Source organism: Pan paniscus, chromosome 3 (genome assembly GCF_029289425.2).
Source record: "Pan paniscus chromosome 3, NHGRI_mPanPan1-v2.0_pri, whole genome shotgun sequence".
In the NCBI taxonomy this organism is placed as follows: Eukaryota; Metazoa; Chordata; class Mammalia; order Primates; family Hominidae; genus Pan; species Pan paniscus.
The window spans coordinates 136980634-136993645 of NC_073252.2; the positions used below are offsets into that span (position 1 = coordinate 136980634).

Sequence of the window (13012 nt, forward strand, 5' to 3'; positions counted from 1 at the left end):
AAATAAAAGCACCTCTCAATAGCTAAACAAACTTCTATTAGTAACTCCCTTAATCTTCTTGTAGTAAACATTTGGGTATTCTAGATTTAGAAACGTGTGAATGTTGGAAAGGTAATATGATACACATACCAAATATAACATAACAACTCTCACAAGTATGGGATAGCACCACATGATAAAACTGATAAATACCGGAAAGATCAAGAAATCCTTCCTAGAGAAATGTCTGATCACAGATAAAAACAGAGGGGCTGAGTTTTTAGGCAAAGTGTAAACCTTACCAAGTTGTGGAAGCTAGAGAGCCAGGAGAAGAGAAAAAAAAAAGGCATGGTAAGAGCTAAAACTGAAAAGGTGAGAATGTGTATCTTTAAGGCATTTGATTTTATCCAGAATGTCATGATAATTAATACAAGGGCTTTATGAAAGAAAATGACAATCAATTTGTCGATGATAGGCTGTCATTAAATTTTTTAAAAAAGAAATGACAAAGTACATTTTAGAAAACTTATACTAGCAGCAGTATGAAGAATGTATTGAGCTTTCTTTATGCCAGGCACCATGCTTAACACTGGGAATACCTTATTATTAGTTTTCAGAACAGTGAGAGATAACTACTGTATTCTTCATTTTGCAAATGAGGAAACTCATACTAACAGAAAGTAAGTGGCTTCCTCAAGGTTATACAGATTAAATTAACGATAGAAGGGAGACACAATTCTCTTTTGATTTATGGTAGCAAAATGGAAATTCAGAACATTTTATTAATAACTATGTTATGGAAGCTTATTAAAAAACAAAAACTACAGAATCTCTCAGGCCCCAAAGCAGCACTCTAGAACAGAAACAGTCCCATCCTAGCAATCAGGAGACCAGGGTTTCTGGACCTGCTCCATTGCTAACTAGCTCTTTTGAAGAGGTGGACTAGATTACCCTAAAATCCATTCATATTCTAAAAAAAAAAAAAAAAAAAATTCTGTGCTTTCTAAAAATGCCACAGAATGACTAAAAAGCACACTCAAAATAGCAGACTAGGGTTGTGGGGAGGTGGTTAATGGATAGGAAGGCAACAAAACATACCCTGCTCTGAGAACAGACTTGTCTTTATTAAACAGGTAAATGTCCGTGGGTAGAAAAAAAAATAAAAGAATCGAAGAACTGGTTGTTAAGGAAGGTCACAGAAGACTCTCAAATGAGGGGAACAGAACAACCTTCAAACTCACACATCTGAACATTTTAAGATCCTGGGCCCAAATAAGTATGCTTCCTGCCCCGTGTCTAGAACTGTTAGAGTAACTCTGATGCAATGATCGAATGAGGAGGCATCATAGCAACTCTTCTTTATTTAAAGAAAAACATCATGGAATGTATCTTCTGCCAAAGATACTATGTTATCTCCCTGAAAAAGCCCTCATCTACCTTAACGAGAGCATAGTAAACAAGCATCATTGCCACAAATAGCCTGCTGGTATAAATCTAACTTTAGTTTTTTTTTTCAGGAAGATGCTTCAATAACTTCAAAAAGTAAAGCTAACAACATTTTAGTTTCTTGGTCCAACAATTATTTCTGGTCACTAATGTAAGACAACTTGGGGTCTGGCCAGTACTCCTAACCCACAGTATTTAACTGTCTGATTTACAAAATTAAAAAATTAAAACCTAGTTGAGAAAAATGCACTACCATGGCATGAGACAAGCAGCATTAAGAAGCAGCAGACTTAATGAGGTAAAAGGCTAAATATAATACAGTTTATTAAATGAGAATTTTAGTCCCTTGGCTATTTATGACTGTGCCAAAGTAGTACTAACAAGCCAGGTGGTCCTGCTCTAAAGGTATAAGGCTGTTCTATAAGACATTTAGTCTAAGAGATAATCTCTTAAAAGAGATACCTCTTCTTTAGAATCACATTTGCATATTAAAACGTCTGAGAAGTCTTCCTGTAAATAAATCTGTTTAATTTTCCTTCACCCAGCATTTTCTAAACTTATTTAATCAAAAACCCATTTTTCGCAGCCATAAAAAAGAATGAAATCGTGTCCTTTGTAGCAACATGGAACAGCCGGAGGCTAACGCACAGACAAAAACCCAAATATCACAAGCGGGAGCTAAATTTTGGGTTCACACAATACATAAAGATGGGAATAACAGTCACTGAGGATTCCAAAAGGAGGGCGGGAGGAACAGAGGGAGGGAGAAGGGAGCAAGGATATTTTTAAAACTTCCCACGTGTACTGTGTTCACTATCTGGGTGATGGGATCAATAGAAGCCCAAACCTCAGCATCATGCAGTATACTCTCGTAACAAACCTGCACATGTACCCTCTGAATCTAAAATAAAAAGAAACGTTAAAAAATATTTTTGTGTTATAATTAATATTGTATATTAGAAATCGCTTTGAAAAAGAATGCTATTTTTTGATGTAAGCGTCTTCTAAGTACTAGCCATATCAACTAATCAGAAAAACTTTTAAGAAATTTACACTCAAAGCTATGTCTGTGCTATTGGTGTAAAAGAAGAAAAAACTACCTAATCACAATAACAAGATTAAGACTCTTTAAGTGGCAAAATAAGATAAAGCTGCTGACCATAGCAGAGCACATGCTCTGGGGTCCTGGTCCTTCCCCCAAAACAATATGATGGGCTTACGTCACATTTTCTTGCCCAGTTCCTGTTGTGACCAAAGACAGACATCTGTAAGGCAGCTATCTAGGGACAAAATGTTTGAGAATGGCCATGGAATAAAACTAACTAAAGATAAAACCTGGGTACTAAAAAAAAAACTAATCTTTGTTTCATGAAACACCTTTCTAATCCGGAGACTGAACTGACAACCATATCATAGACAATCATATTTTTTCATGCTTTTACAGAATGAAGTTATTAAAAAACAGCATCTCAGAATTGAAAATTATAAAGAAACCTAGTTTGAATACCTACCTGACACTTGAATTCTCTTTACAATATCCCTAAGTGGCATTCTAGTTCATGCTTTAAAATCTCCAGTTGTAAAGATACTCACAACCTCTCATTCCATCTTAAACAACTGCACTGCTTAGGAGCTATGATTTGAATCTTTATCTAAATCCCTATAAAAATGAGAACTTGTCACTAATAGGCCAACCTACTCCAAAACAATTGTTGTTAAACTAAAAGATCACTTCTTTTTGGCAATTAAAAAACACACATATCCGGAATCTTCCATACTTCTATTGTAAATATTCCATTATATCATTAATAAACAGGATAGTAATTATCTTAAGGAAGAAGGAAAGGGGAAAATTAAATTGGGGAACATAAGATGTATTTAAATTAACACTGCTGCCAATATTTTATTAATTTTAGTAGTACATACTTAGTTGAATTTTTCAGTTTTTTTGAATATTCTAAATATTGTGTATTACATTTTTTAAAAAGAAAAAAAATCCATTATAAAGCCCTTTGATATATATTTAGTTGCAAAGGCTCAAATCATAGCTCTTCTGTATATAATTCTCTTTATGGTATCTACTATGACACCTAAGGCCTAGAACACTGTCAATGATGCCAGTGGAAATAAAAACCAGCAGTTGTTTGTATGCAGCGCTGAAAATACAGATAGAGTTTCAAGATAACTTTTACTTATAAGTTAGTCCTCAAAGACATCAAGACCAAAAGAAATATATTAACTTACGCTGTCTAGTCCAAATGATCAAAATGATATACTTTTTTTTTTTTTTTTTTTTTGGAGACAGGGTCTTGCTTGTTTGCCCAGGCTGGAGCAGTGGCGCCATCACAGCTCAATGCAACCTTGAACTCCTGGGACTGCAAGGAGTAGCTGGGACTATAGGTCCATGCCACCATACCAGCCTTTTTTTTTTTTTTTTTTTTTGTACAGACAAGGTCTCAATATAAAATAATATTCCTATTACACAATTGACTTAAAGGCCACCAGCCTAGATAAACACCTAACAAATTCAACAAATAGGAATGGCATTCAATCAGGACTCGCTGTTTTGAGTCTTGCCCAGGTCCTGGAAAAACCCAAAAGTTTACACAAATGGGGATGGACAATGGATAAGAGACAATGATTCCTCCTCCTGAAACAGCACCGTACAAAGCACCTACCTTGTTAACTCCAAAAAGAAAGGCTGGCTGAGCAACTATTTTAATCTCTACTACTTTTAGCTTAGTGTAGGCAATGAGCGTTAACTATACTCCAAATCTGAAGAGGTAGACAACTTAGTGGAAGGTGAAACAGTTAGCTAGATATCAGGGAGCTATGAATGAGAAACCAAGGAGTTCAGACTTTAAGTAATTCTTTGACTGTCCTATTCCTTTTTTCATTTACAGCACTTACTATTTTGAAAAAAACTAAATTTGTATTTTTCAAAACTGCTCAAAACTTTTAAAAGGCTCCTCACTGCCCTTTAGACTTATCTGATCCAAGAAACAGATACAAAGCTTTAAAAGCCCTCAGCAATAAGATTTTTTTCTATTTTGCCTCTTACACCTCATTTTAATCCCCTTTCTTTCTCATAATTCATATCTAGCCCTACTGAATCTCTTTCAGCAACTCAAATAAGCCTTGTTTTTCTTCCTCCAGACTTTCAACCTTGCTATTCTCTGCCTGAATAATTACTTCAGATGTCACATCCTCAGGAAGGCATTCTCCTGCTGTTTACTCCCATAAACTTTTAATTAATCCTATCATAATTCTCATCACATTTTATCATAACAACATGTTTAATAAATTGTTCATCTTCTACACATAGCTGAAAGCCTGGTGAGGGCAAAGAGTCTTGTTTACCACAAGATATTCAGCTCTGAGGCTGGGACATTGCAGGTCCTCAGTAAGCACTGACAGATGGCTGAATGGATGTATGGATTTGCCTAGGGATATGTGTTAAAGCATTCGTATTTGTACATCTAAGAAAATCTTAAAAACTATCTCTACTTGGCAACACTCGTAACCTTGTTTGCTACTCATTTAAAATTCTATATAATCCACAGTTAGCCTTCTCCTCAGTCTGAATTAATAAAATTGTATTATTTAGATACATTGTTGTATAGCAATTTTTTTTTAATTTTTTTAGTATTTATTGATCATTCTTGGGTGTTTCTCGGAGATGTATAGCAAAATTAAAAGTTAACTAGTGTTTCTTTAAAAAAGTCTCTCTGAATCACTTGAACCAGGAGGCGGAAGTTTCAGGGAGCCGTAATTGCACCACTGCACTCCAGCCTGAGTGACGGAACAAGACTCCGTATCAAAAAAGATAAATAAAAAAAAGTTTTTAAGTCTCTCTGAATACAAAGGAATGAATGGCTACTAGTTTCCAAAGTCAAACAAATATCTTTTAATGATCTATCGTCTAGATATACTTTTCTTTCCTTTTACATAAAACAGATGTTTCTTGGTATGCAAACATCATTTAAAATCATTCCTTTTCATCTAGGCAAGGTAGCTCATGCCTATAATCCCAGCACTGTGGGAGGCCAAGGTGGGAGAATTGCTTGAGTCCAGTAGTATGAGACCAGCCTGGGCAACATACTGAGATCTTGTCTCTGCAAATAATAAAAAAGTTAGCTGAGTGTCATGGCATTTGCCTGTAGTCCCAGCTACTAGGGAGGCTAAGGTGGGAGGAGCACTAGAGCCCGGACAGTCAAGGCTCCAGTGAGCCATGATCATACCACTGCACTCCAGCCTGGGTGACAAAGAGAGACCCTGTCTCAAAATAAAATAAAATTGGCTGAGTGCAGTGGCTCACGTCTGTAATCCCAGCACTCTGGGAGGGCGCGGTGGTGGGTGCCTGTAATCCCAACTACTAGGGAGGCTGAGGCAGGAGAATCACTTGAATCTGGGAGGCAGAGTTTGCAGTGAGCCAAGATCGTGCCACTGCACTCCAGTCTTGGTGACAGAGACCCTGTCTCAAAAAAAAATTGGCCGAGCGCAATGGCTCATGCCTGTAATCCCAGTACCTTGGGAGACCAAGGAGGACAGATCGAGTCACTTGATGTCAGGAGTTTGAGACCAGCCTGGCCAACATGGTGAAACCCCGTCTCTACTAAAAATACAAAAATCAGCCGGGCCTGGTGGTGGGCACCTGTAATCCTAGCTACTCAGGATGCTGAGGCAGGAGAATCGCTTGAACCCGGGAGGCAGAGGTTGCAGTGAGCCAAGACTGCGCCACTACACTCCAGCCTGGACAACAGAGAAAGACCATGTCTCAAAAAAAAAAAAAATTAAAAGTAAATAAAATCATTCCTTTTCATTTCTGCTTTATTAATTGACAGAGTAGGTCTTTGCTTTTTGCCACTATTTTCTCCTTCACATAATTAATAATCTGTAAAACATATATTCAAGTGCACTAAAAATCATGCTATTTTAACGAGCCCTTAAAGGATCCTGTTTTTAAATGACAGCTTAAAAAGCAGAAGCTTCATTTCATTTTCTTTTTAGATCTCAAAGTTATACTAATTAAGTGATATTCAATTAGGATAACACGCTATTGAAGTAAATATGTCATATTAAAATAGATTTTCTTTTTCTATATACTCCATAATTTTATACCTTATGGTTATTTTGTATAATTTTAAACAATATGGTTATATGATTTTTTTACTTAAATATCCTCTCTTAAAAGACATCAAAGAATTTAGAGGCCGGGCATGGTTGCTCACGCCTGTAATCCCAGCACTTTGGGAGGCCAAGGCAGGCAGATCATGAGGTCAGGAGATCGAGACCATCCTGGCCAACATGGTGAAACCCCATCTCTACTAAAAATACAAAAATTAGCCAGGTGTGGTGGTGCGCGCCTGTAATCTCAGCTACTCAAGAGGCTGAGGCAGGAGAATCTCTTGAACCCGGGAGGTTGCAGTGCGCTGAGATCGCGCCACTGCACTCCAGCCTGGCAACAGAGCGAGACTTCAGTCTCACACACACACAAAATTTAGAGAGCATGCTCAGCACTGACATGGATTTCTTTTTTTTTTTTTTTTGCACCAAAGGCGTATCCTAGCTTTATTAAAGGGCCCGCGCCGCAGAGTCAATATAAAAACACAAAAAGTCCCATCAGTTTAATAACAATAAAAAACCCCAAAAGTGGAAAACTGAGGGGGCAGGGAAAGAGACCCCTGGGCCAGGGGCACGAGGAGCCCTGCTCATGGCACCAGGCCTGGCCGCAGGGTCCCCTGGTATTGCTGTTGCTACGAGGTTGGGGGACAGCGATTGTCCTGTGGGAGCCACCGTTCTCCTGGGTCAGGGACCCTCACTTCTTCTGGGTCGGGGACCCTCACTTCTTCTGGGGTGTGCTCAGCTTCTGCACGCTCCGGATCTTGTCCAGCAGGCCAGAAATGAAGGTCTCCGTGGGTTTGTAACAGTCAAGCAGCAGCTCCTTGACCCTGGCAGCCCGGGCATCGTCACTCTCCATGTCCAGGAGCTCATCCACGTCAATCTCCAGTTCTGGGATCTCCTCTTCCTGGCAGTCGTAGAGGCGCGTGAGCTGCTCCAGGATCCACTCCTCTAGGTTGAGGCGCTTCCGTAGCTCCTTGCGGTCATACTTGACGGTGACCTTCCCTTGGCGCCTCACTGGGCCCTCATCGTCCGCGCCGCCCGGGCCCTCTCCGCGTGGTCCTGGGCCGCCACTGCCCGGCCCTGGGGCCGGGGCCGCCAACGCCGCGCCCCCCGCTGTTTCGCTGTCCGCCATGGCGGCCGCCGGGGCCACGTGCGCGCGTCGGGCCCCTCCCGGCGCCACCGCCTCGGGGGCGCCCGGGGGCAGCTGCAGCATGCGGAGCCCCCGGGCCTGGCCTGGCCGCGCCCCCTGACATGGATTTCTATACCACAACTCACCTCCATTTTTCACAGGCCTCATATTTTAATGTTTAATTCCCAGTAAATGAGAGTTTCAGGAAAGATTCATAATTGCAAGTCATATTTCATTAATCCTAAGATACACATTTTTTTCACATTTGACATCTCTGAAATCAGTACCTATCTTAAAGTTGATAGTCTCTTAAAGTTTATATTTGGCAGCATTTTTTCCTTTAGTGGTATAAAAATAATGTTTCTTACCATTGATAGCATCTCAGGCTAAATGGAATAGTTTTTTGTTGTTGTTGTTTTTGTTTTGTTTTGTTTTGTTTTTTGAGACGGAGTCTGTCTGTTGTCCAGGCTGGAGTGCAGTAGCGCCATCTCAGTTCACTGCAACCTCCACCTCCTGGGTTCAAGCGATTCTCTTGCCTCAGCCTCCCCAGTTGCTGGGATTACAGGCGTCCACCACCACGCCTGGCTAATTTCTTATATTTTTTAGTACAGATGGGGTTTTGCCAAGTTGGCCAGGCTGGTCTTGAACTCCTGACCTCGGCTTCCCAAAGTGCTGGGATTACAGGCTTGAGCCACTATACGTGGCTGATAGTTATTAAAGTATTAAAATTTTTTATCTAATAATACTGTCTGATCTAAATCACAGTACAATTACAATTCAAACAATTCTAGAGTAAAAGCTAAATGAACTTAAGATTCACATTTTACCATTTTAGAAAACTTAGGGCTAGGCTAACCTCAAGAAAATAAATAATTGGGGGAAAAAACACTTATTAAAAATTTAGGAAAAGATGTAGATTAGAAGCAAAAACAACAGAAATGACTAAAAAAAAAAATGACTTAAAGACGTTCAGTCAATAGTAGCTTCCAAGGAAGTAGAGGCATGAAATAGCCCCAGAGCTTTATCTATAAAAAGAAACAAATATTAAGAATATGGCAAGGGATAATTCAGCAAACTGTCTTGGAGGAAAAATATTATCGTATTACTTCTCCTTCCTTAAGGAGGAATCATTGTCACCCCTTAAACAAAAATATGGTAAAGGTAGATGAAATAATTTTAATGAAATATAAAATTATAAACATTCTTAATAAATTAAAAACCAACCTACCAGCATTGTCTTCCTTCTGGCTCAATCTGTTTCACCTTCAGGTAATCCTAGGATAGGGGCTCGTTTTCAGATCCCCAGTTTTTCATGTCGATCTTCTACCTCCCTGTGGCAACAATATTTTCTAATTAAAGGAGTCCTTTTGTGCCACAGGGAGGATTTCTGATGGTATAACAAATACAAAAGTTATGACAGCTCATCATGAAGTCAAATTAGTCCTGAGATTCTTCAAGAAAGAAATTTGGCTCCTTATCTTATTTTTCATGAAGGAAATCTGGTTTTATTTTTTAAACTGCATTTTAAAAACCTAAACTTTGATTTTTATTTTTAAAAAGCACTGCTTTCTCGTTGAATTATATAAAAATTCTCATCATCATCCATCTTTTCAACTAATGTTTAAACACAATTTTGTTGATCACTAAAAATGGTTTAAGTTTTCTTGATAATTAACTAATAAGACTAAATGTTAATGTCTTGATACGTGGTTAAGGAGCAAAGTCCTGTCCCCAGTGGTCAGAAGACAGAAGTAGGAAGCTACCAACCAGACCACTTGACAGCCAATGTTTATTAAAATTAGCAAAGATTAATCAGTCTGCTTGTATTATATAATATTTTATGATTAAAATGCATTTTTTAAAAGACTAAAAGGAAATGTTTTTTTAAAAAGCAACAATCATTGTCTCCTTGTTGGTAAGATTAGGGGTGATGATTTTCAGTTTGCTTATTCTTTGCAATACTTTCCAATTTTTTCCATTAAGCATGTATTGCTTTTAAGAAAAAAATCAGGCCTGTAATCCCAGCACTTTGGGAGGCTGAGGCAGGCAGATCGCATGAGGCCAGGAGTTCGAGATCAGCCTGTACAACAAGGAGAAACCCCGTCTCTATCAAAAACACAAAAATTAGCCACATAGGTGTGGCGAGTGCCTGTAATCCCAGCTACTGAGGAGACTGAGGCACAAGAATTGCTTGAACCCAAGAGGCAGAGGTTGCAGTGCCACTGCACTCTAGCCTAGGCAAGAGAGTGAGCCGGGCACAGTGGCTCATGCCTGTAATCCCAGCACTTTGGGAGGCCGAAGCAGGCAGATCACAAGGTCAAGAGATCAAGACCATCCTGGCCAACCAACATGGTGAAACCCCGTCTCTACTAAAAATACAAAAATTAGCTGGGCATAGTGGCACACACCTGTAGTCCCAGCCACTTGGGAGGCTGAGGCAGGAGAATCACTTGAACCCGGGAGGCGGAGGTTGCAGTGAGCCGAGATCGCACCACCGCACTCCAGCCTGGGTGACAGAGTGAGACTCCACCTCAAAAAAAAAAAGAAAAAAGAAAAATCAAATTATTAGATATAAGCAAGAATGATGGACACCAACTGTGATTTTTAAAATGAGACTTAAGTATGACTTTACATAGATGGTTCTTGATTATACTACAATACTAACTCAGAACTCAATCTGTTTCCATTTGTATTTTCCAGCTAGTTATTATATGTTCAACAGTATATTTAACAAAAGAAAAAAGTATGGTCTCCGTCTTCAAGGTGCTTATACACTCACTGGGAAAACAATAGGAGTATATACAACAAAAAAATATAAGCAATAATAGATAAAAATAATAAAATAATACAAGAAAGTACCTATATCCAGATGGTATAACAGATCAGGTAAGGGGATGTTTATTGTAGACCACAATCATTGTGGAAATCTTCATGTAGTTGGGCCTTAAAAGATGGCTAATACCTACCTGAGCACATTATAGATAGGAGGAAACTGTCTTTGAGCAAACACTCAGAAGCATAAATAGTACAATCCATGCAAAGGTCAACAAGAAAAATAACTAGGAGAATACAGTGTTTCAGCAGATAAGGCAGCCAGATTATGAAGGATTATTTCTGGATGATTCTATGGGTCACTGAATTTGACAGAAGAGTGGCCACCGAAATCTGATAAAGAGCTTCAGTAGAATGATAAATGGAGATACCAGAGCACAATAATCAAGGAAGGAATGACAAGGAAAAAGTATAAACTGAAGGTATAAAGCATTTGTTTTTGTTTTTTTTTAAGTGGAAGCAAAAGGAAGGAGAAAACAAGAGACATAAACAAAGTTAAACAAATATTCCATTCTAATGTATAAAAGTCCTGTCCATACTTGAAGTCACAGGGAAGGTGCTAATGAAGTTAAAGAAACTCTGTCACAAGCACTGTGCTTTATGTATTTATTTTATGTAATCTTCACAACCCTGAATTCCTATTTTCTGACAGTGAAACACTCCGAAAAGGTTAAATACTGCCAAGTAAGTGATAAAGGGGAAATTTGAAATCAGAACTAACTAACCCAAGTCAATATTCTTCCCTTTCCTACTAAAGAGAGCTACTTAAAGGGCAAAAAAAAAAAAAAACAAAACTCAGAAATAGTCGCCCAGGATTTTCTATCATATTTGACTACTCTTTGATTCTTCTCCACTCTTTAAAATGTAAACATTCTCTAAGGTTAATTCCTTAATTCTATGTCCTTTGTTCTCCATCACAGAGAGACAAATATAGAATTTACGTATCTTCTTCCTTGGGAAAAATCTATGAAATACGTTTCCCCTTGGAAATTTATTTCCACGGCTTTAAATGAGGATGATTCCCAAATCAGTTTCTCCCTGACCTTTCTTTACTAAGCTTTAGTTGTACTAGATATCTTCCATTTGCCCCTCCAGATTTATTCTCCACCCTTCTTCACCTTGCTCTCTGTCCCTGGAGACTGACTTCATCAACGGGATTCCTATGGCTTCAGACTGAGTTTGGTCAATGGCGTGCCTTAGCAGGATATTATTGGGAAGAGGTATTGCCCTCCAGCTAGCTGTGTCCTTTGATCAAAGGTTTCAGAATCTCCCAAGGTGACTCCCTGTTCAGGGCTCTATTCTTCAGGATTCTGGTCACCCTTCCTTCCCCTTGGCCCATGAGCCAAAGGACAGAAACAGCAATTATTGCTAGGTCTGCAGTACTGCCCTGTCTCTTACGGGTACCTTATATTTGCCTACATGTTTGTAACTAGCCCTTTATTAAAACATTCCTTAAATTATCCTAATTTTAGCATGCCATCGCTTTTGTGATGGGACCTTGACTACACATTTGTGCAACTTTTTTGTTTATCTGATTGTTTGTTTTTGAGATGGAGTTTCTGTTGCCCAGGCTGGTGTGCAGTGGCATGATCTCAGCTCACTGCAACCTCCACCTCCCGGTTCAGGCAATTCTCTTGCCTCAGCCTCCTGAGTAGCTGGGATTACAGGCGTGCACCACCACACCCAGCTAATTTTTGTATTTTTAGTGGAGATGGGGTTTCACCACATTGGGCAGGCTGCTCTCGAACTTCTGACCTTAAGTGATCCGCCTGCCTTGGCCTCCCAAAGTGCTGGGATTACAGGCATGAGCCACTGCACTCGGCCACATTTGTGCATCTTTAAATACCTAAATATTCATCTTTAAAGTTCTGCTTCAACTCAAAATCATCATGACTATTACCAAACTTATCTGCTTCACCAGTCTTGCCTTCCTCAAATCATATGTGCTACTATCACCATGACCAAGCGTCAAAAAGCAGAATATTTTACCTAACTGTGCCTCTCCCCTTATACATCATGTAAGATAATATATAGTAATATGGTTTATACAAGCCCTTTCTGTTCCTGTTGCTACTACCTCGTTTTAATATTTCTCAGGCCATCCTTCAACTCATACTACAACAGCTAGTCTTCCTGTCTCATCTTTCCCCCTACAATTAATCCTATATCCAACTGAAATACTAATTGCATGGTACTTTCTTTTTAGAGACATGGCTCACTCTGTCACTCGAGCTGGAGCGCAGTGGTACTACAATCATAGCTCACCTGTAACCTCAAACTCTAATCTCAAAGGATTCTCTGGCCTCAGACTCTCAAGTAGCTAGGACTACAGGTGCACACCACCATACCCAGCTAATTTTTAATTTTTTTTTTTTTAAGAGATGGAGTCTCACTATGTTGCCCAGGCTGGTCTTGAATTCCTGGCCTCAAGAGATCCTCCCACCTCTGCCTCTACCTCCCAAGGTACTGGCCCCCTAGTATTTCCTACTTAAAACCTTCCAA

The 13012-nt window shown here is 39.2% G+C and overlaps 2 protein-coding genes across 18 annotated transcripts in view; both read right to left on the reverse strand.

Moving 5' to 3' along the window:
* The window catches only part of ELF2 (E74 like ETS transcription factor 2), a 126677-nt gene that overhangs the window by 56959 nt on the left and 56706 nt on the right, over positions 1-13012 (reverse strand). Inside the window, exon 2 of one of the 17 annotated variants that reach the window (XM_055111842.2) lies at positions 8907-9065. The exons of 14 other annotated variants lie outside the window; for them this stretch is intronic. The gene's annotated coding sequence lies outside the window, so the exon portion shown is untranslated. Of the gene's footprint in view, positions 1-8906; positions 9066-13012 lie in introns of those variants that run through there. 2 more of the 17 variants (XM_055111841.2, XM_055111845.2) reach the window with 2 other exon arrangements.
* LOC103786457 (protein phosphatase 1 regulatory subunit 14B-like) lies at positions 6955-8695 on the reverse strand. Its single transcript, XM_034959160.3, has one exon. The coding sequence runs from the start codon at positions 7844-7846 to the stop codon at positions 7268-7270; it is 579 nt and encodes a 192-aa protein (XP_034815051.1). The 5' UTR covers positions 7847-8695; the 3' UTR covers positions 6955-7267.

Excerpts from the sequence above, each read along its gene's own strand:
- LOC103786457 (XM_034959160.3), bottom strand. The coding sequence starts at position 7,846 with ATGAGGCCTGTGAAAAATGGAGGTGAGTTGTGGTATAGAAATCCATGT.